This window comes from Terrapene carolina, unplaced genomic scaffold, assembly GCF_002925995.2.
Source record: "Terrapene carolina triunguis isolate 2854851 unplaced genomic scaffold, T_m_triunguis-2.0 Scaffold85, whole genome shotgun sequence".
In the NCBI taxonomy this organism is placed as follows: domain Eukaryota; kingdom Metazoa; phylum Chordata; order Testudines; family Emydidae; genus Terrapene; species Terrapene triunguis.
The window spans coordinates 50,963,486-50,991,457 of record NW_020664436.1 but is presented as its reverse complement, the minus strand read 5'-3'; the positions used below and the strand labels follow the sequence as shown (position 1 = coordinate 50,991,457).

General features: G+C 39.7%; 1 protein-coding gene across 2 annotated transcripts in view; it reads right to left on the bottom strand.

The window, feature by feature from the left end:
• HBS1L (HBS1 like translational GTPase) overlaps nt 1-27,972 on the bottom strand; it is a 105,439-nt gene that overhangs the window by 73,672 nt on the left and 3,795 nt on the right. The window contains exons 2-5 of one of the 2 annotated variants that reach the window (XM_024208030.2): nt 25,985-26,050; nt 23,919-24,056; nt 10,918-11,112; nt 7,114-10,182 (exon numbers count right to left, since the gene is read on the bottom strand). In XM_024208030.2, the coding sequence (XP_024063798.1) occupies nt 8,669-10,182; nt 10,918-11,112; nt 23,919-24,056; nt 25,985-26,050 (1,913 nt within the window). In that variant the 3' untranslated portion in view covers nt 7,114-8,668. Of the gene's footprint in view, nt 1-7,113; nt 10,183-10,917; nt 11,113-23,918; nt 24,057-25,984; nt 26,051-27,972 lie in introns of those variants that run through there. The other variant, XM_024208021.2, reaches the window with a different exon arrangement.

Sequence of the window (27,972 nt, the reverse complement as noted above, 5' to 3'; positions counted from 1 at the left end):
CACAAAATTCCAAAGATTACCTATCTCAGTTAGACCTTTGGGCACTGCAAAGAATACAGAAATTCTCATGAAGCAGTGTGATTCAGAAATACTTGTGTGTGAAAACCTGTTACTTCTGGGTCTAAGATTCTGAGAATTTCATGAAAAGCTTTTAAAGTCATTTTATTTACATATTTAAAAGAGTATCAGATAAATGAATTGGAAAAAGGAATTATTCTGCATATGTCTATTCTCCAAATAAACCCCATTAACAAACAACCAGGTCTTTTAAGCTTATTGCACTTGCTTCTTGAAGGCAATAGAAAGTCTAAGGCAGCAAGCTTAAGACTTTTTCTTCTCAACTTTCTACAAGACAAAAGGAAAAGGAAACAGCAAAGGCAATCAGTCTTGATTCCTTCAAAAATGAACTAAATGTAAAATATGAACATGACAAAATTAGTCCACACGCCTGCAATCAACTCTGCATGGGTGCAAGGGGCCCATCCATGTGGAGCCCCACTGCAGAATCATGGTCTCAAAATGTAAGTTTGCTGGGTAAAGGACAGTGTCTTACTGTATCAACATGCTCAGGCCACATTCTTACCACTCTTCTGTAACACATTTTAAAAGGTAATTTACATTGAATATGCCATTTCAAGGTACTGCCTTTTTCCTTCAGACATGGATGACAATGCTTATAAGCATTGATGTAATTTTTACATCTACGCAGGTATACTGCCATGGTTTAGGTTAACTACTTTTTTTTGTTAGTTTAAAAGGCATATCTGTTTGCCTTTAAGTCTCATGTTGCAACATCTCTCTTGACCTCAGTATCTTGTGGCAATTAATTCCAGGGGTTATTCACGTATCATGCAAAGTAGTATTTCCTTTGGTCCACTTCAAACTAGTTGTCTTTCAATTCTTCATTGAATTGCCCTTGTCCTTGCATTACGTAAAATAGTAAGTGCCTGCCTGACCTTCTCTGTATTATTCAATATTTTGCGTGCCTCTTCCACATGCCCTCACACTCATTTCTTCTCCAAATTAAAGAGCCTCAATCTTTTCAGTGTCATACATGGAAGATTCTCTATGCCTTAAATCAATTTTGGCACCTGTCAGTGAACCCCTAGATATAATCTAGTATCTTTTTTGAGACAGTAACCAGAACAGAACACAATATGCCAACTGAGCTTGCACATTGCTGATTATAACATTATAATTTCACTATTCAGTCAGTTCAACTGGTATGAAATAAAACATTGATCTATGAATTTATTATAGTTTTATCTTCCTAGGGGATGCTTTTATTATACCAAATTACTTTGCTTTTCAGTGTTTTCTTTGCATAGCTGATAATTATGTAAGATGCATGTTCTACAATAAGAGCTATCCTCAGAAGATCCTGCAGTTAGTATTTTTGCATTTATGACAGTCTTTTTGCTCTATGAATGACTGTGAGGTGTCAAATTTAGCACTTCAGTGAAGGATTAAATAGAACATGGACTGTGATAGAGCAGGCTCTTATTTAATCACAAACAGCTTTGGTAATCAGCAAGTTAACAGGGAAAATATGAAAAACAAGTTGGATAAATTTATTTAAATCTAATATATTTAATTTTTCTACTTTCTGAAAGTCCTTAGTGTACAGTTTTTATTTGCCAAGTTTAGTTACTGGTTCACGCAAATTACTATAGGTAGGGCCCTACCAAATTCAAGGCCATGAAAAACACATCACAGACTGTGAAATCTGGTCTCACCCCTGTGAAATCTGGCCTTTTGTGTGCTTCCACACACACACCCCCCCCGGCCCCAATATTCTACAGATTTCACAGGGGAGACACGCATTTCTCAAACTGCGGATCCTGACCCAAAAGGCAGTTGCAGGCGGGACACAAGGTTATTTTTTTGGGGGGGAGGGGGGTTGTCACGGCATTGCCACCCTTCCTTCTGCGCTGCCTTCAGAACTGGACGGCCGGAGAGTGGCGGCTGTTGGCCGGGCACCCAGTTCTGAAGGCAGCGCTCCGCCAGCAGCAGCGTAGAAATAAGGGTGGCAATACCATACCATGCCATCCTTATTTCTGCGCTGCTGCTGGCAGTGGCTCTGCCTTCAGAGCTGGGCTACTAGCCAGCAGCCGCTGCTCTCCAGCTGCCCAGCTCTGAAGGCAGTGCCACTGCCAGCAGCAGTGCAGAAGTAAGGGTAGCAGTACCGCAACCTCCCATACAATAACCTTGTGATTCCCCACCCCCCCCCCCCTCCACATACACACACACACCTCCTTTTTGGGTCAGGACCCCTACAATTACAACACTGTGAAATTTCAGATTTAAATAGCTGAAATCATGAAATTTACTATTTTAAAAATCCTATGGCTGTGAAATTGACCAAAATGGACTGTGAATTTGGTAGGGCCCTAATTATGGGACAGCATTCAAAAGTCACTTAATTACAAATTAAATCTTCCTATGTGAGGAGAGATGTTTAACCATTTTATTTCTGTAAAATTTAACCTTTCATTTAAAAAAAAGTTTCTAGCCCTTATGTTTGCAAAGATAACCTCCTCTACATTAATCCATGCAGCATTTTCTTGTTATGCCTGGAAACCACTCTAGTGTCTATGCTGTTGCTTATTGAAGAGCAATGAGCAGCAACATAGTGAATATGAAGACACTGATCATATTCACTGCTGTTACTCTGAGTCTGGTGGACAACAGCAAAATTGACAATCATATCAATGACACTCTATTGCTACTTAGGAAAATTAGCCCAGCAAAAGCCCTGCACCACAACTATTCAGGAGAGAAGAGAACCCAAAAGCAACAATGATACCCTCGGCTCTCTGAAAACGGCCTGGAGGACAGAAGGGTAGAGTGGCAGAGATTCCGCACCTAAACAGAAGTCATGAGGCTCTGGATGAGAGCAGAGGGGGAAGGGATGCATGTGCAACCTTATCTATCATTTCCTGATTTTTGGATGTTTCATCATGCGACCTTAATTTCTCTTAACATAGTTATTTGGATGAAATTCCTAAGTTCTGTCAAACAGAAAAATCAATTCCATGACATGCAACTACTCATTTGTCTAGATATCACTGGAATCCTCTGTATCAGATTCCTAATAAGGTCTACAGGAGGGCATCCTACTCCAGCACACTTTAGACATGCCACAGGAGACCTGGACTCCTTAGGAGCTGTGCAGCTTTTATCTTGCAAGATGCATAGAGATTGAGACAAGGACTATAACTGGTCTGCACAAATATGCAGTAAAGCCTTCCTGAACTACATACACAAGCTGTCAAAAGAAGCTTATTTTTAATTAATGGAGAAAGTTAATTTTCCACTCGTCTTGTACTCAGCTTTTTTTTTGGCTCATTTTTTCCAAAACAACTACACCCAGAGGCAGACACAAAAGCCTGGAAAATTTAAGCTTGAAAGATAAAAGTGTCAGATAGTTATAAATGCCTGAACACCTGTACAACCTTAAATGTAGCAGTACTGATTGCCCCCCACTGTAATGTATGGTCTGAGGGCTGGTCTAATTAAGCTGAAAGTTGACCTAACTTATGCTACTTCAGTTACATAAGTTACTGTCGCAAAGTTCCTCCTCTGGTGGGTCCTGCGCTTATTGGCGGATTTGCTTGCCTCACAGATTCACCATGTGGATTGGGAAACAGCCCAGAGACCTTCCCCTCTGGTAGAAGCCACAGTCCAGGTCAATTCCTCCTGTGTCTGATCAGGAGTTGGGAGGTTTGGGGGGAACCCGGGCCCGCTCTCTACTCCGGGTTCCAGCCCAGTGCCCTGTGGACTGCAGCTGTCTAGAGTGCCTCCTGGTACAGCTGCGCGACAGCTACAACTCCCTGGGCTACTTCCCCATGGCCTCCTCCCAACACCTTCTTTATCCTCACCACAGGACCTGTCTCCTGGTGTCTGATAATGCTTGCACTCTCCTCAATCCTCCAGCAATATGCCTTCTCACTCTCAGCTCCTAGTGCCTCTTGCTCCCAGCTCCTCGCATGCACGCTACAAACTGAAATGAGGTCCTTTTTAACTCACGTGCCCTGATTAGCCAGCCTGTCCTAATTGCTTCTAGCAGTTTCTTCTTAATTGGCTCCAGGTGTCCTAATTAGCATGCCTTAATTGGTTCCAGCAAGTTCCTGCTTGTTCTGGAACCGCCCGTTACCTTACCCAGGGAAAAGGGATCTACTTAATCTGGGACTAATACATCTGCCTTCTAACACTCTCCTGTAGCCATCTGGCCTGACCGTGTCACATAACGTAACTGAAGTCGACATACCTAAGGTTGACTTACAGCATGTCTGCACTGCGCTGTGTTAACAGGAGAGCGCTCTCCTGCTGACTTACCTTACGCTTCTTGGGGACCTGGAGTACAGATGTCGACGGGAGAGCACTTCCCCATCAACTTAGCGGGTCTTCACCAGACCCACTAAATGGACACTGCTGCGATTGATGCAGCAGTGCCAATTTAGCTGTAAGTAGAAACAAGCCCTGAGAATGAATGTCAGGCATAGAACTTTTTCTTTAGAACTAGATGGTTATTTCATTAGTATCCTTTCCCTTCTACTTTTTGCTTAGAACTTAGAGAAGCCTAAAAATTCTATCCATAATCTAACAGTGTGAAGGTTCTCAAATACATTTCTAAAAAGGAAACTATGACCTCTATACTGCACCTAGATTCCATATGTGTGGATATATTTGTCTGCATAGAGCCTCAGTCATTTCTGGAAACTTGTATGAGAACAGGGGTACATCTGTGCAAATCTAGTCATACACTGGGGCCTACCTCCTCAAAAGAAATGGCTAGTGCACTGCTAACAGCAACAAAATTTGTACAAGACAAACTACTAGCAAGAAATCATGTGTTATTTAATCAGTCTTTACGAAGTGTTTTATTTTTTTGTACATAAATGAAAAGCAGTATTCACAAAGCAATTTCATTAAAAAAATATTAAATGACCCACTTAATTTTAAAAAAATTACATATAAAAACAATTTAATGTACAAAAGATACTTTACAACAGTCTTAACACTGTAAGCAGTATATTCCATGTAGCTTAATGCTTTCTTTCATGTCTACATTGTGTGTGCGCATAGACACAAATACTTTACGATTTCAAAATCTGAATATCAATATATAAACAATTAATACAAGTGACCCATATACACACATGCAAAGTCACAGACTGGCTGCAAACTATTAAGGAAATATTTATAACAAACCACCTCCGTGACTATTTTATATGAAATGTAAACAAAGAGGGATTTCACTAACAGATTTTAATGTTCATTAGCTAGAAACATTTTTGGAACCAACCAACCAAATGCTATATGAAAATTCCAGGTGCCATAATATCATGCGGTAGTTTAAGAAAATTAAGAATTTTCTGTGGTGAACCACATAAACATAGTTCTTACTGAGTAATTTATTTATACACCCGTTTCAGTTTTAAAAATACAGTAACATGCTACCATTTAGTTAAAAATCAAAACTGTGGGTACAATTTTCAAAAGTGCTTAAGTGGCACAGGAGCCTAAGTCTCATTGTATTCAATGAAAGTTAGGCTCCTAAGTGATGTAGGATGTCACTTTGGTGCTTTTGAAAATTTTACCCTCTGCGCATATTTATTCAAGGATCATTTCAGGCTGCAGGATTACAGTCTGGGCAGACAATCCCCACCACACGCTGCATGATTTTTATCCTGCTGAACAGCATTATGCATTGCATCTTCAGGATCACCAACAGTACTAATTCAACAGATCTGAGAAATATTAAGGGTTAGTCACCAAGTACTTACATGTAAAGTTAGACACTGAGGCCCCAATCTGCAATGATATCTGTGGAGATGAACCCATGGGCCTACGCAGCGCTCCATTGACTTCAGTCGGACTCCAACCACATATGGCTGTCCACCCACACAGATGTCATTGCAGGACTGGGTTCTAAGTGCTGAATTCTTTCATCAGATACTTGCACGTAACTTGTGATTAAATCAACAGGAGTTCTGTGCAGGTATGATTTGTGCAGAATTTGGCTCTAAAACTGCTAGCAGCATCTAATGTTAAAGAAGGGTTTGGGAGAAGAGTACAAAGAGGAAATGAGAGAACAGAGACAACACAATAAGACTAGACAGAACAGGGCGAAGACAAGACAGAAGCAGCAGAAGCAAAGAAACAATTTATTCCACTAAATATAATAGCACTTCTTCCACCAGAGATTTGTAACACCTCCATTAGAAAAGCCAATTCAAGCCATCAGGAAGTGGCAGGAACAGGAAAAGACCAAATCACCTAAAGTAAACTAAAAAAGACTGGGCCATTAAAAAAAAAATTATTAAAATGTTAAACCATTTTTTCATTACTGGTAGCACACTATCCCATTTAAAATAAATTTGGAGATCTGTCTATTGCACAAATTCTTCAGATAAGACCTAAATCTTAATGGGAAAAACAGATTCTGGGTATCAAGTAAAGGGCTGTTCATATTTAGAGAGACTTCAGAAAACAGCTAACTTGAATGAAGATTTTTTTTAAACATTTCTGAACTATTCAGTCAGTATTTTGAGCCAGTGAACAGCCTCACCATGATCTTCCTTGCTTGCTTACTGTTCAGCAAGTAAAATTGGAGCACTTACTATGAAAATCTGAAATGATAAAAGAACTAGCGTACTGGAGGGATTGCCCTGTGATAGCAACAAAAGTCATCTAGGGCTCTCTCTGTTTAAGGTGAGAGACAGCAGAAAGTTCTTCTCATAATTTGAGAGAATGTGACATCCTTCAAGAAAAGGCTCAAGAAACTGTTTCCATGTTAGTTTATGTTGGGAAAAATATATATAATTTGTGAGCAAAATAGGAGGATGTTGGGTTTTTATTTCTGCTCTTTGAGTTACCTAAACAAGCTATGTTTACATTAAGTATGTTTTAAGCTAAGGCTCCTAAAGGCTTCTGGATAGGAGTGACTAAACAAACAAACAAAAATCAAGCTGATCAGTTAGAATATAAACACTGCAGGGCTACCATCTTTATTAAAAGGCACTAGAACCATGAACTCTATTCTGGAGAAGTTAGAAGATCAAAAATACTTCAATACAAAAAAAAAAAAAAAAAAAAAAAAGAGTCTGATCCTCATATGTTTGAAGAATTCCCTAAATAGTGACAATTTACAAATGTCTACCAGCTAAACAAATTAATGTATAGTAAATGAAACCTGCATTCCAGTGCTTTCAAATACATTTTTATAACTAAACTGACATTACTACTTAAAGCTAGGAACAATTCTAAATATTAAGGTTTCTTTTTTATAAAATCAACTTATTAAAGCTCCACCATTAAGATTTAACCCATTATTTCATAACAGTTTCCTGGTTCTATCTGAATAAAGTTATGGTAAACTATAAACAAGCTTATTTTTCTAGTAATAATAGTACTTGTATAGCATATATTGCAGATTGACTGTTGAAAATACTGACTGGTAGTCCATGGATCCAAGTGAAAAACTACTACTATTTGACAAACACAAACACCTGTGTAAAGGTAGGACTACCTATAGACAGTATCAGAGTCCAATGACTATTAGATAAGAAATGAAGTTCAAGACCTTACTTTTGGCCTCACATATTCAGACTCGAAATAACGAGCACTGGCTCCAGCAAGAAAAGAGAATGCAAAAATTACACATTTCCATTACTAAAGGCAACTTTTTCCTAAAAGGAGAAACAGCACCTATAGCTTGTCATTGCCTTTTCACTAGGCATGACTAATGACAAAGGGGAAAAAAGGAACGTTTTTCTTCCAACACACTTCAAACAGACTTAAAATAGGTGATGGATTCCAACTGGAAAAATTTTGATGAAATATATACTATGCACACAATTGTTTTCCAATATCCTTAAATGCCCAGTTTTAACACTTGGATGTTTTGAACAGATATAAAAACTGTAACCTTAAGTTATAGTACTTTGCTGTCATAAAAAAGTCTGGTCCCACCAAAAAGCTAGCAAATGGCTTATCAGGTATAGTGGTCAATGACTGATTTTTCTGGGGTTATTTCTTTTAAATGACTGGAGCTTTTGAGAACATAAGATAATTTTCTAAGATTAGTGACATCACTATGACCAAAGTATATAAAAGAATAATGAAATTGAGAATGAAATTAGCAACAGTTGGAAATTAAACCATGCCACAAAACAGTTTAATTACGTAACGTACCAGAAACTTTAATCTTTAAATTTAAGTATATCTAATCAAATTAATCCAGAGCAATATCTATTTTAGGTTTTGTTCTGCAATATAACCAAACAGTAAAATAGAATGGTAAATCTAGGATTTTTTTTTTTTTTTTTCAAATTAAGTCTATTTTTTCTTATTTAGAAACGTACTTTTGTACAGTAGTATTCTATATATGTGCAATTCCTACGTATTAAAGATTAAGACTTTGTGAAAATTAAAATATTGTATCTTAATGAAAAGTATGCAAAAAATAAAAATACAGACACTCAGTGCAGTAGTTTAAAAGTTCACATAATTTTTTGATCAACTATTTGTTGAGAATTATCAAATGTATAATTAAAAAATACAGAATGTGAATTCTGGGTCATAAAGTCACACCATACAAAATTTATAAAATCATTTAAAAAGGCTCTGAAGGACAAATACTATTTCTTTCCCCTACTTTACACTATTCTCTCGTAAAGGCTCTTTTTTGTCCAGCTTTTACAATGTCATCAGGAGATGCTGATTTAAAGTCAAATGGTGTTATTGATATTAAAGGGTCACTTTCCTTATTTTTTACTTCTTGTACTTGCCGACTGTATAGGAAAGTCTTATGGATATCAATTGTGCGCCGTTTATATCCTTTTGGAGGATAACGGAGACACAAAGTTAAAGCAAAAGCTGACGGTCTGGCACAGAGAGCCTTCATCCATGAGAGAGAGAGATCCTGGCGCTTAGAAATACGTCCTTTTTTGCCTTTTTTATTTCCTTTAACTAAAATAATATTTTTTCCTTGCTTTGAACTTAAAACTTTAGTTTCTGGGACAATGGTATTTGACTGGCGTACTACTGCTTCTGCAGATACTTCTGGATTTTTTATAAGGACACTTAAGTCAATGTTTGTGTTTACTCCTGCAGAAGGCCACATTTCAGCTATACTGAACCTCGAACAGTCTTTTACTTCTTGAGGCTTATCTACTTCAATGGTTTCTGCAATTAAATCTGAAAGTGACAAATTCTCAAGTTCTCTTACTGGAGAAGCCTGAGACAATGCCAGAGAAGACAGAGATCCAGTTAATTCTGACAGCCCAGTTGCAGCTTGATGTTGACCAGCTAGTTGTGACAATGGCGAGGATCCCAATTTCAAATCTATAAAACTCATAGATGATTGGTTATAAAGATCAGACAAAGAACAACAGTGGCTTGAATTACTTTCCTGGTGCTCTTGAAGTAGGTCAGCCAGTGATGGACCTCCAGACTTTGAAAATGGCAAACTACCCATTTCTGAAGATGAGATGTCTTGCCTGGTACTTTGTAGAAATGAAGGAAAATTTTCAAAATGCTCAGTCTTTCTATTCTGAGTACAGTTTATATCATTATCAAGTGCCAGTTTCCCTACAGCACTCATTAAGCCAAGACTACTATCCATACTTCCTTTACTATTATGATCTGAAGAATTTTGGGCCCCAAGCAGTCCCCTGTCTTGGAGGCTCAAATAATCATTAGTTATATTCTGCATCAGCAAAGATTTCAAGTCTTGTGATTCCTTGCACTCCAACTGCTTCCAGGCAGGATTTTCAGATTGACTAGCTTCCAATAATTCAGCACCTACACACAAGCAAATTTTGCCTTCATTGCTGGAAATCAAACTTACTGTGCTGGTATTGTCTGGTAGTCGTACTGCTACATGTTTATTGACAGATTCATAACATGATTCTTCATACATATCATTACTGAGGGAAGAATATAGAACTCCTGAAGATTTATTAGAAGATTCAGATATTTTCTTTTCTATTGAGGATATATTAGAATGTTTAGCTTTGAAGAGTGTTTTGTCACTTAAAGTTGAAAAGTAACTAGGTGATTTAGTTTTGACTGTCAGGCTACTGAGCTCAGACATGTTGGTGTTTGCTGAAGAGTTTTCTATTAAGTAAGACAAGTTCTCTGAATAAGTAAAAGTTTCTGAACAAAGTAAATCTCCTTACCTTACAATAGCCAATAATTTTCAGATAGATGCACAGTCACAACGAAAAATTCCATTTTTTTAAGGAGACAGCAACAGCAAAGTTAAGAAGAAACATGAAAGGCATTTAATTACTAAATGTTACTTGAAAAATTGCATTGCATCATAGTCTCTATAATCAAATAGAACTGAGAGTTCTGAAGGGCATTTATTCAATCATTTAGCAAAATTATTATGATTATCCACCAAAAGAAACACTAAGTTAGTAAATGAATATCAACCCTTAAGATGTCTGAATCCACACAACCAAGCTATTGTACTAACTCTACAAAAACAGTCTTGCTATATCACAAGCAAACATTTAAAATGTCTTAACATTTGCGGTCTCAAAAAAAAAAAAGTTAGCAGTTGGATAACTTAAGTAGTAACATAACTAAAGTATTTGTTAGAAAACAGAATTTCATTGGGAATTGTGGTTGCTTACATTTTGAATTTAGGGGGGAGGACCAAGTCTAAAACTAAAACTTGATTTTAAGTTTTGTAAAAACTACTGCTTCCTTTAAAGAGATGTTCTCTATATATCTTAAAACCATGAAATGTATTTAGAAATAGAAGATTGAGAACTTTGTTTTGTTTTCCAATGAGTAATCTTGATATAACAGTGCAAGTATCTTCCAGTTCTAAACTCGAGTATCCTATGCACAGCCAGTGAACTTTAATCTAAACCAAAACATAATTAAATAAAAGCATACCTTTTGTTGTCTTTCCTGTAATCACAGCTTCTTCATTCTTGGTCTTCACATTTTGCTTACTGTCTTGTGCAAGCACAAGATCCAAAGCCTTCTGTACATCAAATTTACTATTCAACACTGCTTCCACCATCACCTGCTCTGGTGCAGTTTCCCCCAGCACTTCTCTCATCTGGTCAAGGCACGAATAAAGACGAGCTACAAAAGACATCAGTAGTTATAAAATTATAAAACATGTGTTTTCACAAAATGGCATGATAAATTACTAAAACCATACTTGCAATACATATATTTGGGGTGGGGCAGAAATGGTAATTATAAAACCATTCCTCTGGCAGGCTCTCTTACCCCCAGTACTGAAGAGTTTTTCAATTATTTCCCCAAAACATTACTACAAGAAATACATCTAATGGTTTTAAAATTGCCTTTAAAGGGCTGAACACTTAATTATGAGGTGTTACCAACATGAACAGTATTCATGCCGAAGAAGAAATGCAATTATTCAGCTTAAAACTATTCAAAGTAATTTGATAAGACCATGTGATATCCATTTAACAGCACATTTTAAGTGTTTACAGATACTGTATTTAACTTTTATGGTAAACAGCACCTTTTCAGGCCTTGGAACTTAGCAACTAATAACCATAAATGCTAGCATCTTTAGATTAATGCTTTAGCATTAAAGCTACCTGAAATCTTACCTTTCCGAGAACTGAGAGGGGTTTCTGGGTCTTAAAATTCATATTCTTTGAAGCCAGACTTCTCTATTAATATTGCGTACATTACAGAAAGTAAAGGGAAATGAAAGGGAGGCTGCAGAATACAGTGATGGACAATCCTAAAAACAATAAACCAAAATCATAGAATCATAGGACTGGAAAGGACCTTGAGAGGTCATCTAGTCCACTCCCCTGCACTCATAGCAGGACTAAGTATTATCTAGTCCATCCCTGACAGGTGTGTCTCTCTCTCTTTAAAAATAAGTAAATTATACTCTGTTTTAAACTGAAATTTCTTTTGTATATTCCTTCATTCCATTACTGGAGATTTTTAAGAGCAGGTCAGACAAAGTCGGTACGGTAATATCTTTTATTGGACCACCTTGTATTTTAAAAAGGACAGTTCAAAAATATCCTCACACTGGCTGTTTAGCACAGATCCCTACTACAGATCTCTTATATGTTTTAAATCAGGGGTCGACAACCTTTCAGAAGTGGTGTGCCGAGTCTTCAGTTATTCACTCTAATTTAAGGTTTCAAGTACCAGTAATACATTTTAACATTTTTAGGTCTCTTTCTATAAGTCTACATACAACTATAGTTTTGTTATATATTATAAAGTAAAGAAGGTTTTAAAATGTTTTAAGAAGCTTCATTTAAAATTAAATTAAAATGTAGAGCCCCCTGGACAGGTGGCCAGGCCCCGGGCAGTGAGAGTGCCATTGAAAATCAGCTTGCATGCTGCCTTTGGCACGCATGCCATAGGTTGCCTACCCGTTTTAAATCAATGCTACATATATATATATATATATATCTCCATTAGAATAGTATTTCCTACCTCTCCCAATGTCAATGACCTTGCCTTTATTTTCTAACATTACAAATATTTTACACATTGGTAAATGCCTCCCTTCCCCCCCTCTTGGAACTGCATACACAGAAACCAAACAATATTATCCTTGACAAAGATAAAAAATTCACAGTCACATACCCTTAACCCTTTGTTCAATCTAAGAAAATACAGTTGAATCTGGCTGTTATTCAACCCACCCCCACCACCAAAAAAAATTGTGGAACTGACATGGCATTTGCTGCCTTCACATTGTAACTCTCACATTGTTAATTCTCCTTCCCTTCCCCTACCTCCCCCACCCCGCCTGTGCCTGTCTTGTCTACTTAGACTGTCAGCACTTTGGGGCAGGGATCATCTCCTTCTCCATGTTTGTACAGTCCTAGCACAATGGGGGCCCTACTTGGTTGGCCTCTAGGCACTAGCATAATAAACATGATTGATAATAATTCAAATTTCTGATCACAGTGAGAGTTCTATAATGGAGAAGAAAACTTTCTTCATCTCCATTACAGGCACAACATATATCTTTCAAGATTTCTTTGCCACACATCAATCAGAAAGATGCAGTGTGAAACTTCTGATACTGTCTCTCTACCCACTAATGTAATGATTCATCTGTTGCAGGTCATTTAAACGCCAAGGCAAAGTTAATAATGTTCAGAATTTAGGAATAAAATATCAGTATTCAAGGACAAACAGAAAATTACATCCTACTACTATCAATAAAGTGATCCATTATATTTACAGCATTAACAATCAGCAAGTCCTAAGTCCTCCATCCCCAGCAGAGCAAAGCTGAGCCCTGACATCAAACAGGAGAAGGTAATGATTCTGACCATCCTCTTCACCAGAACACTACACTACCAAGATTTAAAGCAATGCCATCTTTACGTGCTGAGCCAAAACCCACATGACATGCCTCATGACTGCAATGGCAACCATAAGATCTTTGAAGCTCTTTTTAAGAGAAATTAAATGCAGAAAACTAAGATAACACAATATTAGCATCCCACAATAAATATTTTAATGTATCAAGAATCACAGAAAGGCTATTTGCCAGTAGCTGTGATTCTTCAGTCACCCTGTGCATTTATACTTGGGGGATGGTACCCCTGCCACCTCAAGCTCATGAACCCCTCTTGAAAATCCTATCTGTGCGAGCTGAATGATCATGCCCTTTTCGAAACATTCAGACTTTAAAGGGAGTGCAGCTCCCAGTTGCCTCAGTTCCTTCTCCTGAAGCACAGAGTCCTATGTGCATAGAGAACTGTCGGGTAAAAGAGAGGGTGGGAGGTAAGTGTGAATGTGCAGAAGCAACTTTCAAAGAATCACTGTTACTGGGAGGTAATCTAGATTTTTTCTTCAATGGACCCCTGCACATTCTGACTAGTGGGGGATTAATGAGTAGTACAGCCCTAGCGGAATGTAGCCTGAAGAGTTCTCAGGAAAAGACTGCAGAACACCTCTCCTAAACCCATAGAGTTTACTGAGTTTATAAACAGAACTCTAAATAGCTGTTCTGTAGAGTTCAGCAACTGAGATAAATCTAAGGCACCTCACAGACTCGGCACTGGCCTTACTGAGTGAGCCTTAAGCCCTGATGGGATGTGGACTTCAGCTATGTTATAACAAAACTGTGTAGGATCTAATCCTCTAATAATCTCTGGGTGAATGGCACTTTTCCCCATACAGGCTAAAACCATCGGTTGAACTGCATAAAGTTTAGTTATTTCCAAATGGAAAGAGAGAACCCTTTTCACAGTAAACATATGGAAACAAGCTTCACCTCCATAGGCCACGGGCTTAGGGGAAAGAGACAGGGAGCAGATGGATTGGTTGATGTGGATGTGTGAAACCACTTTGGGAATCAACTTAGGATGTGACTGGAGGACCACTGTGTCCTTATTCAGCGGTTCTCAACCCGTGGCCTGCATGCGGCCCAATTAGCACACAACTGCAGCCCAGTTCAAGTGCTAAAGGGCGGCCCGTGGGCTGTGGTCCGCCAAGTTCCTGTCTGCCCGCCGCAGAGGGGTGCGGGCTGCCCCGTTGTCCAGCATAGTGGGGATGAGGTTGGGGCTGCCGGCCCGCCCCTCATGGTGGGGGTCCAGGTCAGCTGCCCAGCCCTGCAAGCTCCGGGGTCTGTGTCTAGGGCAGCCGGCCCGCCCCACGTGGCAGGAGTCTGGGGTCCAGGGCAGCCGCCCGGCCTCGCCAGCTCTGGTCGGCTCTGGCAGGGGTCGGGTCCGGCAGCCAGCTGGCCCGGCCCCATGGGGGTCGGGGCGGGCGGGCAGCCAGTCCCACGCAGCAGAGTTCTGGGGTTCAGGCCCCTGAAGCCCAGGTAACACATTGTGTATTAAGTTGAGAACCACTGCCTTATGTAATGTGGTATAAAAACAACAAGGAGTCTGGTGGCACCTTAAAGACTAACAGATTTATTTGGGCATAAGCTTTCGTGGGTAAAAACCTCACTTCTTATGAGATTAGTCATTACGATTAGTAATTCTTCACTAGCTCTCCTGATAGAAGTAATAGTCATGAGAAATGTAATTTATTTTATAAAGATAAATGTGTAAGGGTGCAATCCCCCCTAAGGCAATGTTTTCCAAACTTCTGAATGCTGGCTAACCTCTTTGGGAAAATGAAACCAACTGTGCCACCTCTGCTACACTGCCATGTGCTGTTAAAGAACTACATACCTTAAATTTATGCATCTTCCATGATTCTTACCCTTCAGGCACCATCCACACTAGGTCAGTGTTTCCCCAGAAAGATTCACATGATAAGTAAGGCAGACCCTCTGTTCTTAGGCTTCACAATCTATAAAAGGCCTGTGATGGGGTATACACCGCGCACTTGCCCTTAAGGGGTTAATGGAGGCCAAATGGGCCAATTAATCTATTAGGCTTAAGGCTGAGAGAAAAGCCTTAATTAGAAGAAGCTCACCTTCTGTGCAGGAAATAGCAGAGCCTATATAAGCCAAGAGGCTGGCAACAAAAGAGGCTGCTGAGAAAGGCTTCAATCACTCCGTAGGAAAAGGGAAGAGTGTTTGGAGGCTACATAGGCTGCAGTTGTTCCCTGGGAGGAGGGAGTGCTGAAGCTGGCAGACCCAAAGATGTAAAGGAGAGCCCAAAGGTTAGGAAAGGGCTCAGGGAAATGCAGCAAGGTATGGAGTGAAACAGACCTTGACTGCTGACTAGAGCGTCACTGAACCAGAACCCGGAGTAGAGGGCGAGCCAGGGTTCCCAAAGCAGCCACTGGGGAAGTGGCACCAGCAGGGAAGTATGTAGGAAGATTGCCTGAGCCTGTGTGGGGAAAGAAACTTTCCAACCCCAGGAAGGGGAAGCCAAAATAGTGACCAAGCCAGAGAATTGGGGGGCGGGATAGCTCAGTGGTTTGAGCATTGGCCTGCTAAACCCAGGGTTGTGAGTTCAATCCTCGAGGGGGCCACTTAGGGATCTCGAGCAAAATCAGTACTTGGTCCTGCTAGTGAAGGCAGGGGGCTGGACTCGATGACCTTTCAAGGTCCCTTCCAGTTCTAGGAGATGGGATATCTCTAGTAATAAAAAAAAAAAAAAACCCACAAAACTGAGTCACAAAGAGGCTGCAACAACTCCTGGGGTGAGACAGGAGCTGCAGACAAAGAGGCAGAGGGACAGTGTGCAAAAACAGGAAGGGGCGTTAACCTGGTAAGCTATTCCCCAGAATGACAAGAAGGAAGCGCCATACCTGCAGAAAATAGAGCACCCCATCACAAATAAGCAAGTCATATCCACAGGACCACTTCAGCAATTGGACAGGTCCCTGCATAAAATCCTTTCAAACTCACAAGGACAGAGAGGGCGCTGCCCCCAAAGTCAGAGACAGCATGCTCTTGGTGACAAGGTGAACATGAATGACCCTCAAATCCGATACTGGATGGCACAGAGACTGTTGCCAGTCCCAAAACGCAGATTCATGCTAGAGGATTTTGAAACTGTTCCGGGCCAGAAGAGAATGTATCTAGAGAAGCTATAATAATGGGGGTGCTAATATTTTAAACATGAGTTCAACACTGAGGCTCAAGGATGTGGACAGAGTCAAAGAGATGTGGATAAGAGAAAAGTCTGCTGGTGGTGCTGGGATCACTGCATTGTAGACTCTAGTGCTGGAGTGGTTGCTCTGGAGTATTATCCTTAGAATGGGGTCAATGTTTTTTTCTGTTTTGAGAGACACTCTCAGTACTAGATAAAGGATCTCTCTTCTCCTCTCTCTTGGCAGGAAAAGTTAAGAGAAATTTGCCAAGAGATATATTAAAAGCATGGCAGCTTACATGGGCTGAGTCATCAGTGCCAGACTTCTGGGTTCAAGGAGGCATCATTTTTTCCAAAGGTCTGATAACAAAGTTACCCGGAGGCCCTCTGAAGTGTCAGGTTTTGTTGGCATGCTGCCAGAACCAGGTTAAAGTGCCAAACCTTATGACTCTTAGCAAGGTTCACCAATGCAGACAACTCAGTGGTTTATTGATAGTCACATTAAATGGAAGAGTCATGGACTTAGACAAACCTGTGCTCAACCTCACTTAAAGTCTAGTGCTGAAGCCAGCATGACGGCAGATGACTTGGGCCATTATGTGGTCATAGGCTTCATCACCAAAGACAGACATTGTGGGCCCTGGATGGAACCCTGGCCTTCTGGAGTCTCAGCCTGTGCATTCAAGTTTTCTCCCATGAAGTATAGAGTCAGAACTGTCTGTAACGGGGTGGACACCCGCTCCTGCCCTGAGGGGTTTGGAACAGCCCTGGGAGAAGGCTGGGGCAGGGAAACAGCTACTGGGCTGATTGGGGAAGTAGCTGCAGCTGGGCCATGCCCCAATCAGAGCCCAGCTGGCCCTATAAAGAGGCTGGGAGCCAGGAGCTCAGGAGTCTCTCTCTGTCTTCAGAAGGAGAAAGGCCTGGCTGCAGCGAGCAGAGACAGGGTACCTGAGTGGAGCAGGGCTGGGGAAAGGCTGAGGAGCTGGGGAGCTCCAGCCTGGAAAGCCCCAGGCTGCGGCCTAGTATTAGGCCAATGGGTACTGGGGGTTGCAGAGGGCAACCCAGATGTAGGCCAAGGCAGCAGGTCCAAACCCAACCTTGCCTGTGATGAGTGGCTGATACTGCAGTCTGCCCCTGGGCATGGGGCTAGATGGTGACTGGCAGTAGCCTTATTCTGAGGCGAGGTGGGGTTAGTGGGTGGGGGTTCCCCTGGGAGGGGAGACCCAGCGTGTGTGGGTATTGCCAGGGGGCAGCACCCAGAGCAAGGGGCACCGAGGTCCTGGGAGGGACACGGGGGCCAGTGCAGACGACAAGGCGGATCACTAGCCTGCAGCGGGCGCTCCAGAAGCTGGTGAGCTAATTCCCTAGACGACCAGCAGGAGGCGCCGCAGGGGTGAGTCCAACCCCTTACACTGTCCCAACAAGCTTGCATTTAGAGAGCCATGCAAACCAACATTACTACAGAGCAGGCCTCTCCCAGGCAGATGAGACACTATGCATGCTCATCAGACTTCCCACGAAAAATTGAGGGATTTCACGAACTCTTTGGGACACCAGGTGTAGAACCCCTGAGGTTTCAAAGAGACAACTATGGGGGGGAGTATGATAGAGGTCTATAAAATCATGAATGGTGTGGAGAAAGTGAATAAGGAAGTGCTATTTACCCCTTCACATAACACAAGGATGAGGGGGTACACAATGAAATTAATAGGCAACAAGGTTAAAAATAACATACAGAAGGACTTCTTCAGACAATGCACAGTCAACCTGTGGAATTCACTGCCAGGGGATACTGTAAAGGACAAAAGTATAACTGGGTTCAAAAAAGAATTAGTTAAGTTTATGGAGGATAGATCCATCAATGGCTATTAGCCAAGATGATCAGCAACTCAACCCTACGCTCAAAGTCCCTAAAACTCTGACTGCTGGAAGCAGGGACTGGACAACAGGGGATGGATCACTTAATAAATACCCTGTTCTGTTCACTCTCTCTGAAGTTTCTGGCACCGGCCACTGCTGGAAGACATAGATGGACCACTGGTCTAACCAAGTATGGCCATGCTTATATTTTTACGTAAAGTCATGTAAGTTACACAAAAAAGGCAGAAAACTCTCTCAAAACTACCAAAAATCCACTATTAACTACAAACACACACACACACACATATATAAGTTGAGAAGAGGTGCTAAGTAAGGGTCTGAGTGTACAGGCATGGACAAAACAAAGGTTTCTGTATACTCTCCACCACAACAGTAAAGAAACTTATGATGTTAGAGTCAAAGATTACAAGACCATAAGGATCACCATTGTGATCATCTAGCCTGACCTCCAGTATAACACAGTTCACAAAACCTCCCCAAAATAATTCCTAGAGCATATCTTTAAAAATTGTCAGTGATGGAGAATCTACCGCAACTGTTGGTAAAATGTTCCAGTGGTTAATTACTCTCACTGGTAAGCCTTATTTCCTGCTAAACCCAGGGTTGTGAGTTCAATCTTTGAGGGAGCCACTTAGGGATCTGGGGCAAAATCAGTACTTGGTCCTGCTAGTGAAGGCAGGGGGCTGGACTTGATGACCTTTCAGGGTCCTTTCCAGTTCTAGGAGATCAGTATATCTCCATATATGTATTTTAACTTCCAGCTATTACATCATTATACCTATCTCTGCTAGACTGAAGAGTCCATTATTAAATATTTGCTCCCCAAGTAAATACTTACAGACTAATCAAGTCACCCCTTAACCTTCTCTTTGTTAAGCTAAATAATTGAGTTATTTGAGTCTATCACTATAAGGCATGTTTTCCAATCCTTTAATCATTCTCACAGCTCTTCCTGAATTGTGGACACTAAAACAGGACACAGTGTTCCAGCAGCGACCACACCAGCGCCAAATATAGAGATAAAATAACCTGTTTACTCCTACTCGAGGTTCCCCTTTATGCATCCAAGAATCACATAAGCTCTTTTGGCCACAGCATCCCAATGGGAGCTCATGTTCAGCTGATTATGCACTATGACTCCCAAACCTTTTTCATAGTCACTACTTCCCAGGATAGAGTCCCCCATTCTGTAATATGACCTCCATTCTTGTTCCTAGTTGTATACGTTTACATTTAGCCATACTAAAACATTTTGTTTTCCTGCACCCAGTTTTCCAAGCGAACCAAATCGCTCTTAATCAGTGACCTGTCCTCTTCATCACTTACCACTCCCCCAATTTGTGTGTCTTCTGCAAATTTTATCAGTGATGCTGATAGGTTTTCTCCCAGGTCATGGATATAAATGTTAATTAGCTCAGGGCCAAGAACTGATGCTGGAAACACACATGCTTGATGAAAATTACATTTTGAGACCTAACAGTTGGCCAGTTTTTAAACCATTTAAAGTACAAGACTTTAATTTTATAAGAGACTCAAGATGGGTGAGGTAATATCTTTTATTGGACCAACTTCTGTTCATTAAAGAGGCAAGCTTTTGAGCTCCACAGAGCTCTTCTTCAGGTTTAATCCAGACAGTTGGTCCAATAAGAGATATTACCTCATCCACCTTGTGGGTTTCATATCCTGTGACCAACATGGCTACAACAACACATCAAACAACAAAAGTTAATTTTATATCGTTCTAATTTTTTTTTTAATCAAAATGTTGTGTGGTACCAAGTCAAACACCTTACAGAAGTCTAAGTATATTACACTAACACTATTACCTTTATCAATCAAACTTGTTATCTTATCCAAAAAACATATCAGGTTATTTTGACAGGATCTATTTTCCATAAACCCATGTTGATTGGCATTAATTACATTACCCCCTTTTAATTCTTTATTAATCAAGTCCCATATCAGCTGCTCCATTATCTTGCCCAGGATTGGTGTCAGGCTGCCAGACCTATAAATTACCCAGGTCATCCCGTTTACCTTTTTTAAATATTGGGACAACATTAGATTTCTTCCAGTCTTCTGGAACTTCCCCACTGTTCCAAAACTTACTGAAAAGCAACATTAACAGTCCAGTGACCTCCTCAGCCAGCTCTTTTGGAACTCTTGGGTGCAAGTTATCTGGCCTTGCTGATTTAAAAATGTCTAACTTTAAGCTTTTGTTTAACATCCTCCTGAGATACTAGTAGAATGGGAAGAATGTTATCGCCATATGATCAAACTATATCTCCCCCACCCACCCACCAAATACAGAACAGAAATATTTACAGAACACTTCTGCCTTTACTGCATTATTATTGATAATTCTACCATTTCCATCTAATGATGGATCAATACCAATGTCAGGAGTCTTTTTGTTCCTAACATTTTTAAAAAAACAACTTCTTAGTGTCCTTAACTCTGCTGGCCACAAATTTCTCCATGTGTCCCTTAGCTTCCCTTATTATTCTACAATTTCTAACTTCCAATTTATATTCATCACTATGTAATTAATGCCAATATAGATAAAAAATTTAAAAATTATTTATAGCTCCCTTCACTTCCCCTCTAAACAAGGTCTGTTTTACAACCTTCTTCCTCTATTGTGGCTTTTGGGGCATCTAGTAAGGTGTTCTTAAATGATTCCAAATTCTCATTCACATTTTTCTGATTAAATTCTTCCAACTAGCTGACCTGGCTCATAATTGGTTTCAGCTTTGTGAAATTTGCCCTATTAAAGCACCAAGTATATATATTACTGGTCTGGATTTTATTCAGCTTGCACATTATAAACGTGATCAAGAGACGATCAACCGTACTCACTCATACAGTCTCTTATACAAGTGCCAAATGGCATTACTCATGCAACGTCAGAGTCACAGTTTTCAACAAGGTTTGTGCAACCAGCGCACTGTTCCCCTTAAGTGGAAATGTACAGAGACTCTCAAAAAAGATGATACAGTATTCAGAGCAAAGTTAACTTGGATAGGTTCTACATGCTGACTATTTTATGGTATACATTTAACAAACTACATATTTAAACAAGAAAACTAACAATGATACATGTAGTATAAGCAATGTGGCTAATTTAACAATAGTGTAGAAACCTTATCTTCCCCATAGTTAGTTAGTGCTAACAAAGTACAGGAGAAGATAATGGTGGGGGTCTTTCACAGACCACCAAATCAAACCAGAGAACAGGATGAATTACTCCTTAAACAACTCCTCTGAAACGTGTGGAAAGAAAACTCTTATGGGAAATATATGCTGGAATTCTCATGCAGATAGTAATTAAATATCATTAAAGTTTCTCAAACTTATTTAAGATGGTTTTCTAACACAAAGTATTGCACACATGTAAGAACTATTTTGGACCTCATTATGGTGAATAAAGCTGAATTAATCACTGGACTCAGAGTTTCTGGTTGACTAGTGATCACTTATCATGACCTGATTATATTACGGGCAAAAAGAGGATGATTCCAACCAGTAAAATATATACTTGGTACTTCAAAAGTGCTAATTTCCCAAAGCAGAGGACAATTATGAGCAAAATTGATTGGGAGGAAAATTCAGAAAGAAAAATGCCGATAAAAATTATGACCAAAAAGTTACAATTCTACTATCAAAAGAGAGGACAACTTTGGCTAAAACCTGGTTTAGAGCCAAAGTGGAGGCAGTAATTAGAAATGAGAAAGCAATTTATAAACACATGGGAAATAGATAGCAATCAATAAAAATTAGAAGATAAAAGTCCGGAAAATTGATACGGGAAGCTGAAGGCACCAGGGAAAAAATATATGCTTGGCAGGACTGTGGACAATAAAAGGTGGAGGTTTTATTTTTTTTGTTTTGTTTTAAGTATGTAAGCAACCTAAGTAATCCTAATAATAGAATAAGCCCATTACTAGATACAGATGGCAAAATTGTTAATTAGGATGCAGAAAAAGCAGGGCGTTCAATAAATCTTTCTGGTCTGCATTTGGAAAAAAAAAAAAAAAAAAAGGCAGGATAATGAATTCAAAACACATGAGGATGATGAAGTACCTTCCAGTCCCTTAGAAACCAAGGAGGGCATTAAACATTATTTACCAAGGATAAACATATTTAAATCAGGAGGCCCAGATGACTTGCACCCAAAAGTCCAAACGAGTTGGTTTGGAAGACCTCTGGCCTGCTGATGTTAATTTTTAATATATCCTGTAATACAGAATAAATTCCAAAAGACTGGAAGAGTACTAATGTTGTGCCATTATTCAAAAAAGGACAAATGAGATAACCTGGACAATGGCCCACTTAGACTGACATAAATCCCAGGCAAAGTAATGAAAAGCTGATACAAGATTCAATTAATAAAGAACTAAAGGATAGAAATACAGTTAATGTCAGTAAACATGGCATTAGAGAAAAAAAGGTCAAAAAATCTGATTTCATTCTTTGATGAAATTACAAGTTTGGTTGATAAAGGTAACTATGAAGATAGATGTAATATACTTACACTTTTGTATGGCATTTAACTTCATACCGCACGATTCCAATTAAAAAATTAGCACTATACAATATCAATAGAGCACACATAAAATGGATTAAAAACCGTCTGACAGATCTCAAAAAGTTTACAACAGGGAATTATCATTGAATGGGAATATTTCTAAAGGGGTTCCATAGGAATCGGTACTAGACTTTAGTCCACATTTTCATCAGTGATCTGGAAGTAAATATAAAAACACTACTGACAAAACTTGCCTGTGACCACAAAGATTGGCAGAGTAGTAAATAATGACTAGGACAAGGCAGTCACACAGAAAGATCTGTATCTCTTGGTAAACTGGAGCCATTCAAACAAAATGCATTTTAATACAGCAAAATGCAAACGTTATACAGTCAGGAAACAAGGAATCCAGGCCATATCTAAAAAATTGGTGGGGTGTCTGTATTCTAGAAATCAATGACTCTCAAAAGGATATAGGGGTCATAGTGGCCAAGCAACTCAACAGGAGTTTCCAGTGCAAAGCTGTGGCTAGAAGGACAAATGCAATCCTTAGATAAACAGCGGAGTTGTAAGGAAGAGTGGGGAGGTGATTTTACCTCTGTATGACACTGGTGAGACCAATATTGGAATATTGTACCCAGTTCTGGTGTCCACAAAAAAGAAGTAGCAGTGACTTGATTATAATATACAAGTACCTTCACAAGGAGAAAATACAGGGTACACTAAAGGACTCGTTAATCTAGCGGAGAAAGGCATAACAAGATTCAATAGCTAGAAACTGAAGCCTTCTAGAGATTATTTTTAAATGTATTATTAGATATGACCAATCCTTAGAATTCATGGGTGTTCTACTATTTGGCCCCAAAATGGTGGGCAGTTTGATAAAGTCAGTGAGTTATTGGTAACCGACTTTTATTACTAAAAGATAATTCAATATAAGAGAATTTCAATAAAGGTCTTTAAATCACAGAAGAATTAAAACAAGATTGAACTGATTAACTGTTCTTAACAATTACCTTGATCAACTCCAGTTAGCTGGTGATTGGATGTAATATTCTTGGCAGGTTCTTCTGCATCTTCATAGCCATACTCTTCTTCTAATCGCTCAGCAAATGCTGAGGGTTTGTCACGTCTTGAGTAAATAAACTGAGCAGCTACAACAACCAGGAGCAGAATATTAAAAATAGTTTCCCCTTCAAACAAGTATCCCATTGTTTGAATACAAAATCTAGCTAAAGAAAATATGTACTGATGGTAGCCTGCATTAATTAATTTGGAAAAAATAATCTCATTTTGTAATTATTAGCCTAGAGGACTGCACTGGGCAAAGGAGAGTCCATACTTAAATACTGCGGATGGCCCCCTTCCACCAAAAGAGGAGAGACCCCATGCAGAAGTCAATATCCATGTACCTTTAAATATAATGAACAATTCTACCCAGTTCAGTATTCTGTAACAACAACAAAAAATCAAGTTTATGAAGACTTTCAAAGGCAACAACAACAACAAAAATTCTAGACCAAGAGTTCTCAAATATTTTTACTTAGGACTCAACTTTTAACTTCATGACCCCAAATCTCAAGAAGTTTGCACTGTTTCAGCTTTTTTAAAAAAAAGTGCATTAGCCATAATTAGTTTGTTTTAAAGTCCAGTGTGGTGTAGGGTTAAAGTAGCATTTACTAGTTTTTATCTATTCATAACAAAGTTTATTCAATTAATTCAGCCCATTTTTCTGTTCTTGAACTTTAATTTTTACAAATACAGGCCATGAATCAAAGTACTTTAGCACATGTTTAAAATTTAAACACATGCATAAATCTCACCCCTAATAAGCAAAGCACCTAAATCATATGCTTAAATACTTTGCTGAATCCAGGCCCTAGTCATAATTCATAATTTTTCAAAGTTTATGTGAAGAAATTTCAGACTGGGAGTTGTCTGTGAACATTCACTACAACTATTTGCTATATTTTATTTATGGTGTGTGAGCAGACTCTTGAGACATTTGGTTTTGTTTCTACTTTGTCACTGGATGGCTAAAGCTTTTTAAATGAGAAAAGCAAGCCTTGTCCACACACAAATATTCTAGCTTCCATGCAAAAACAAAAGTTCAGTGACTCCGCAAACATCGGTGTAATAATAAATAATAATTTGCACAAATGTTCACAAGTAGCAAAAACACACACCCTACAGATATGGTCAAAGAAAACAGCTATTCATTATTTGACCAAGTGATCACATACACCATTATGTAATATTCACACAACTCCAACTTTTATACTGAACACAAACAAATTTGATAATTTCATCTTTTAAGAAGTTATAGTCTTATCAAATGTTTCTTAAATGCACATCACCCAATATTTTATATTCTATCATCTTAGTTGCTGCAACTATTTGCAAAGCTATCTTTCTAGATGTAACCAGCATCAGGCACTTTTAAATAAAAGCTTACTGTTAAAAGATTTTGTAGGGTGCACACAAGCCCCAGCACAGCTATGCAACCCACTTGTTTAAAAACAGAATACATCTAGAGTGTCTTTTCATTTGTTTGTTTGTTTACAAGGTGAGATGACATCCTCACTCCTTATAAAAAGGACAAAAAAAAAACCACCAGCAAAGTTTAAAACTGAACACGAAGTAATTTAATTTTAAATAGGGGAACATGACGAAAAATATTGTAAATACATATCTATGTCTGCCACTGCTTACTATAGAATAAAGAGTAACCAGAGTGACAAATGACCATATTTTTAAGGTTATTTAGTTGCCTAAACACGCAGATGTGTGTCTACTGGGATTTTCAGAAGTGCCTGGGACCCTAATTCCAACTGATTTCAATAATGCACCTAAATACTTTTAAAAATCTGGCCCACATACATTTATTCCCAGAATAAAGCTATGTTTTTGCAACTGCTGCTCCAATCACATTCCAAATATAGCACTACTCTGCCCGCCTTGCCTTGGTTGACTTCTCAGCTCTTTTACCCATCAGAAAATCCCAATCTTCTCTATAATTTATCATATATATTTGTCCAAATTTCTCCAAATGAGACTTGCATAGACAAACATTTGAACTAACCTGTTGAAGGGGAAATACAACAATCATCTTCTACTGATTGGCCATAAAGATCATCATCTTCAAAATCTAAGAGGCAGAAAGAGTAAGAATTAAACTGCATATAATTTATTTTTTAAATATTTAACAAGTATGGAGTGTTTAAAAGCAATTTCTTAAATATTTTTAAAAACCCTCTCCCCGATTATATCATAATTATTCGATTTCAATATTTCAAAGGTACATCAATAAAAATTGTCTTTTTAATCAGCTATAAGTAAGAATAGTAATATATGTATTGTTAATATTCAATAGACTATGTATAGGACAGTGAAAAAAATTCAAGAACCCTCTAATTCCTTTTCTGTCCCCCTCTAACATGGAACCTAAGCAAATCATGGGACTGTCTGTATATGAATATATATGAAATAAAACAATAATCAGCATCTTTCCTACTAGAATATTTAACTTCAAGGATAAATTTATAAAACCACATACCCAAAGTACTTTCATGTGCATTGAGCATTCACACACGCAGGATGGTTTAGTATAAGATACGACAACAGAACACACTTACACAAAAGAAAATGTAACTACAACTGTACTTCTATTACTGTACTATATTATGTAACAGGGACTGGCAACCTTTGGCCTGCGGCCCGCCAGAGTAAGCCCCCTGGCGGGCCAGGCTGGTTTGTTTATCTGCCATGTCCACAGGTTCGGCCGATCATGGCTCCCACTGGCCGCGGTTCACCGCTCCAGGCCAATAGGCACTGCAGGAAGCGGCGGCCAGCACATCCCTCGTCCCGCGCCGCTTCCCGCAGCCCCCAATGGCCTGGAGCGGCGCACCGCAGCCAGTGGGAGCCACGATTGGCCGAACCTGCGGACGCAGCAGGTAAACAACCACACACACACACACCCCAACATGGTGCCGGACGCTTCCGGAAGCGGCGCAGGGCCTAGGCAGGCAGGGAGCCTGCCTTAGCGGCGTGGCGCCGCTGCCATCCCAGAGCCGCTCCAGGTAAGTGGTGCTGGGTTTGAGCCCGCACCCCAACCCCCTGCCCTGAGCCCCCTTCCACACTCCAACCCCCTGCCCTGAGCCCCCTGCCGCACCCCACACCCCTCCTCCACCCCAACCCCTTGCCCTGAGCCCCCTCCGACAGTCCGCACCCCTCCTCCACCCCAACCCCTTGCCCTGAGCCCCTTCCTGCACACTGCACCCCCTCCCACACCCTGCATTCCCTCCCACACCCCAACCCCTTGCCCCAGCCCTACATTCGTGGCCCTGCATACAATTTCCCCACCCAGATATGGCCCTCAGGCCAAAAAGTCTGCCCACCCCTGCCTTATGTTGTGGTCTGTTCTCTCTCTCCTTCTCCCACTCTGTTTTTGTTTTTTTTTTTTAAATGAATCAGTTCTGCATTTTTTAAAATGTATCGTCTCCTCATATTACAGTTATTCCAAGAATAAGACCTTTGCTGGCTTTTAGAGAAGGAATAGAAAACGTTTAGCACAGAGTAAGTGTCCTTCCAGCAATGTGATTGCTCATGTTTTTTGTAGGTTTTCCTTCTATTTCCTTTTAAATATGAATTACAATGTCATTAAGTAATAACCATATCCTCAGTTGAATAAACTCTTTGGCCTTCTTGGGAAGAAGCATGATCTATTTTGAAGGAATGAGCATAATATTGAGAGCCAAAATGTCCTGGCTCTTTCAATGACTGTTCCATCTCTTGCCTCACTTCTCCATCTATCAGAGTAGCAGCCGTGTTAGTCTGTATCCGCAAAAAGAACAGGAGTACTTGTGGCACCTTAGAGACTAACAAATTTATTAGAGCATAAGCTTTCGTGGGCTACAACCCACTTCTTCGGATGCATATGGGTTGTAGCCCACGAAAGCTTATGCTCTAATAAATTTGTTAGTCTCTAAGGTGCCACAAGTACTCCTGTTCTTTCTCCATCTATAAAATAGGAAAATACTATAAGAGTACTGAGAAGATTAACATAACAGC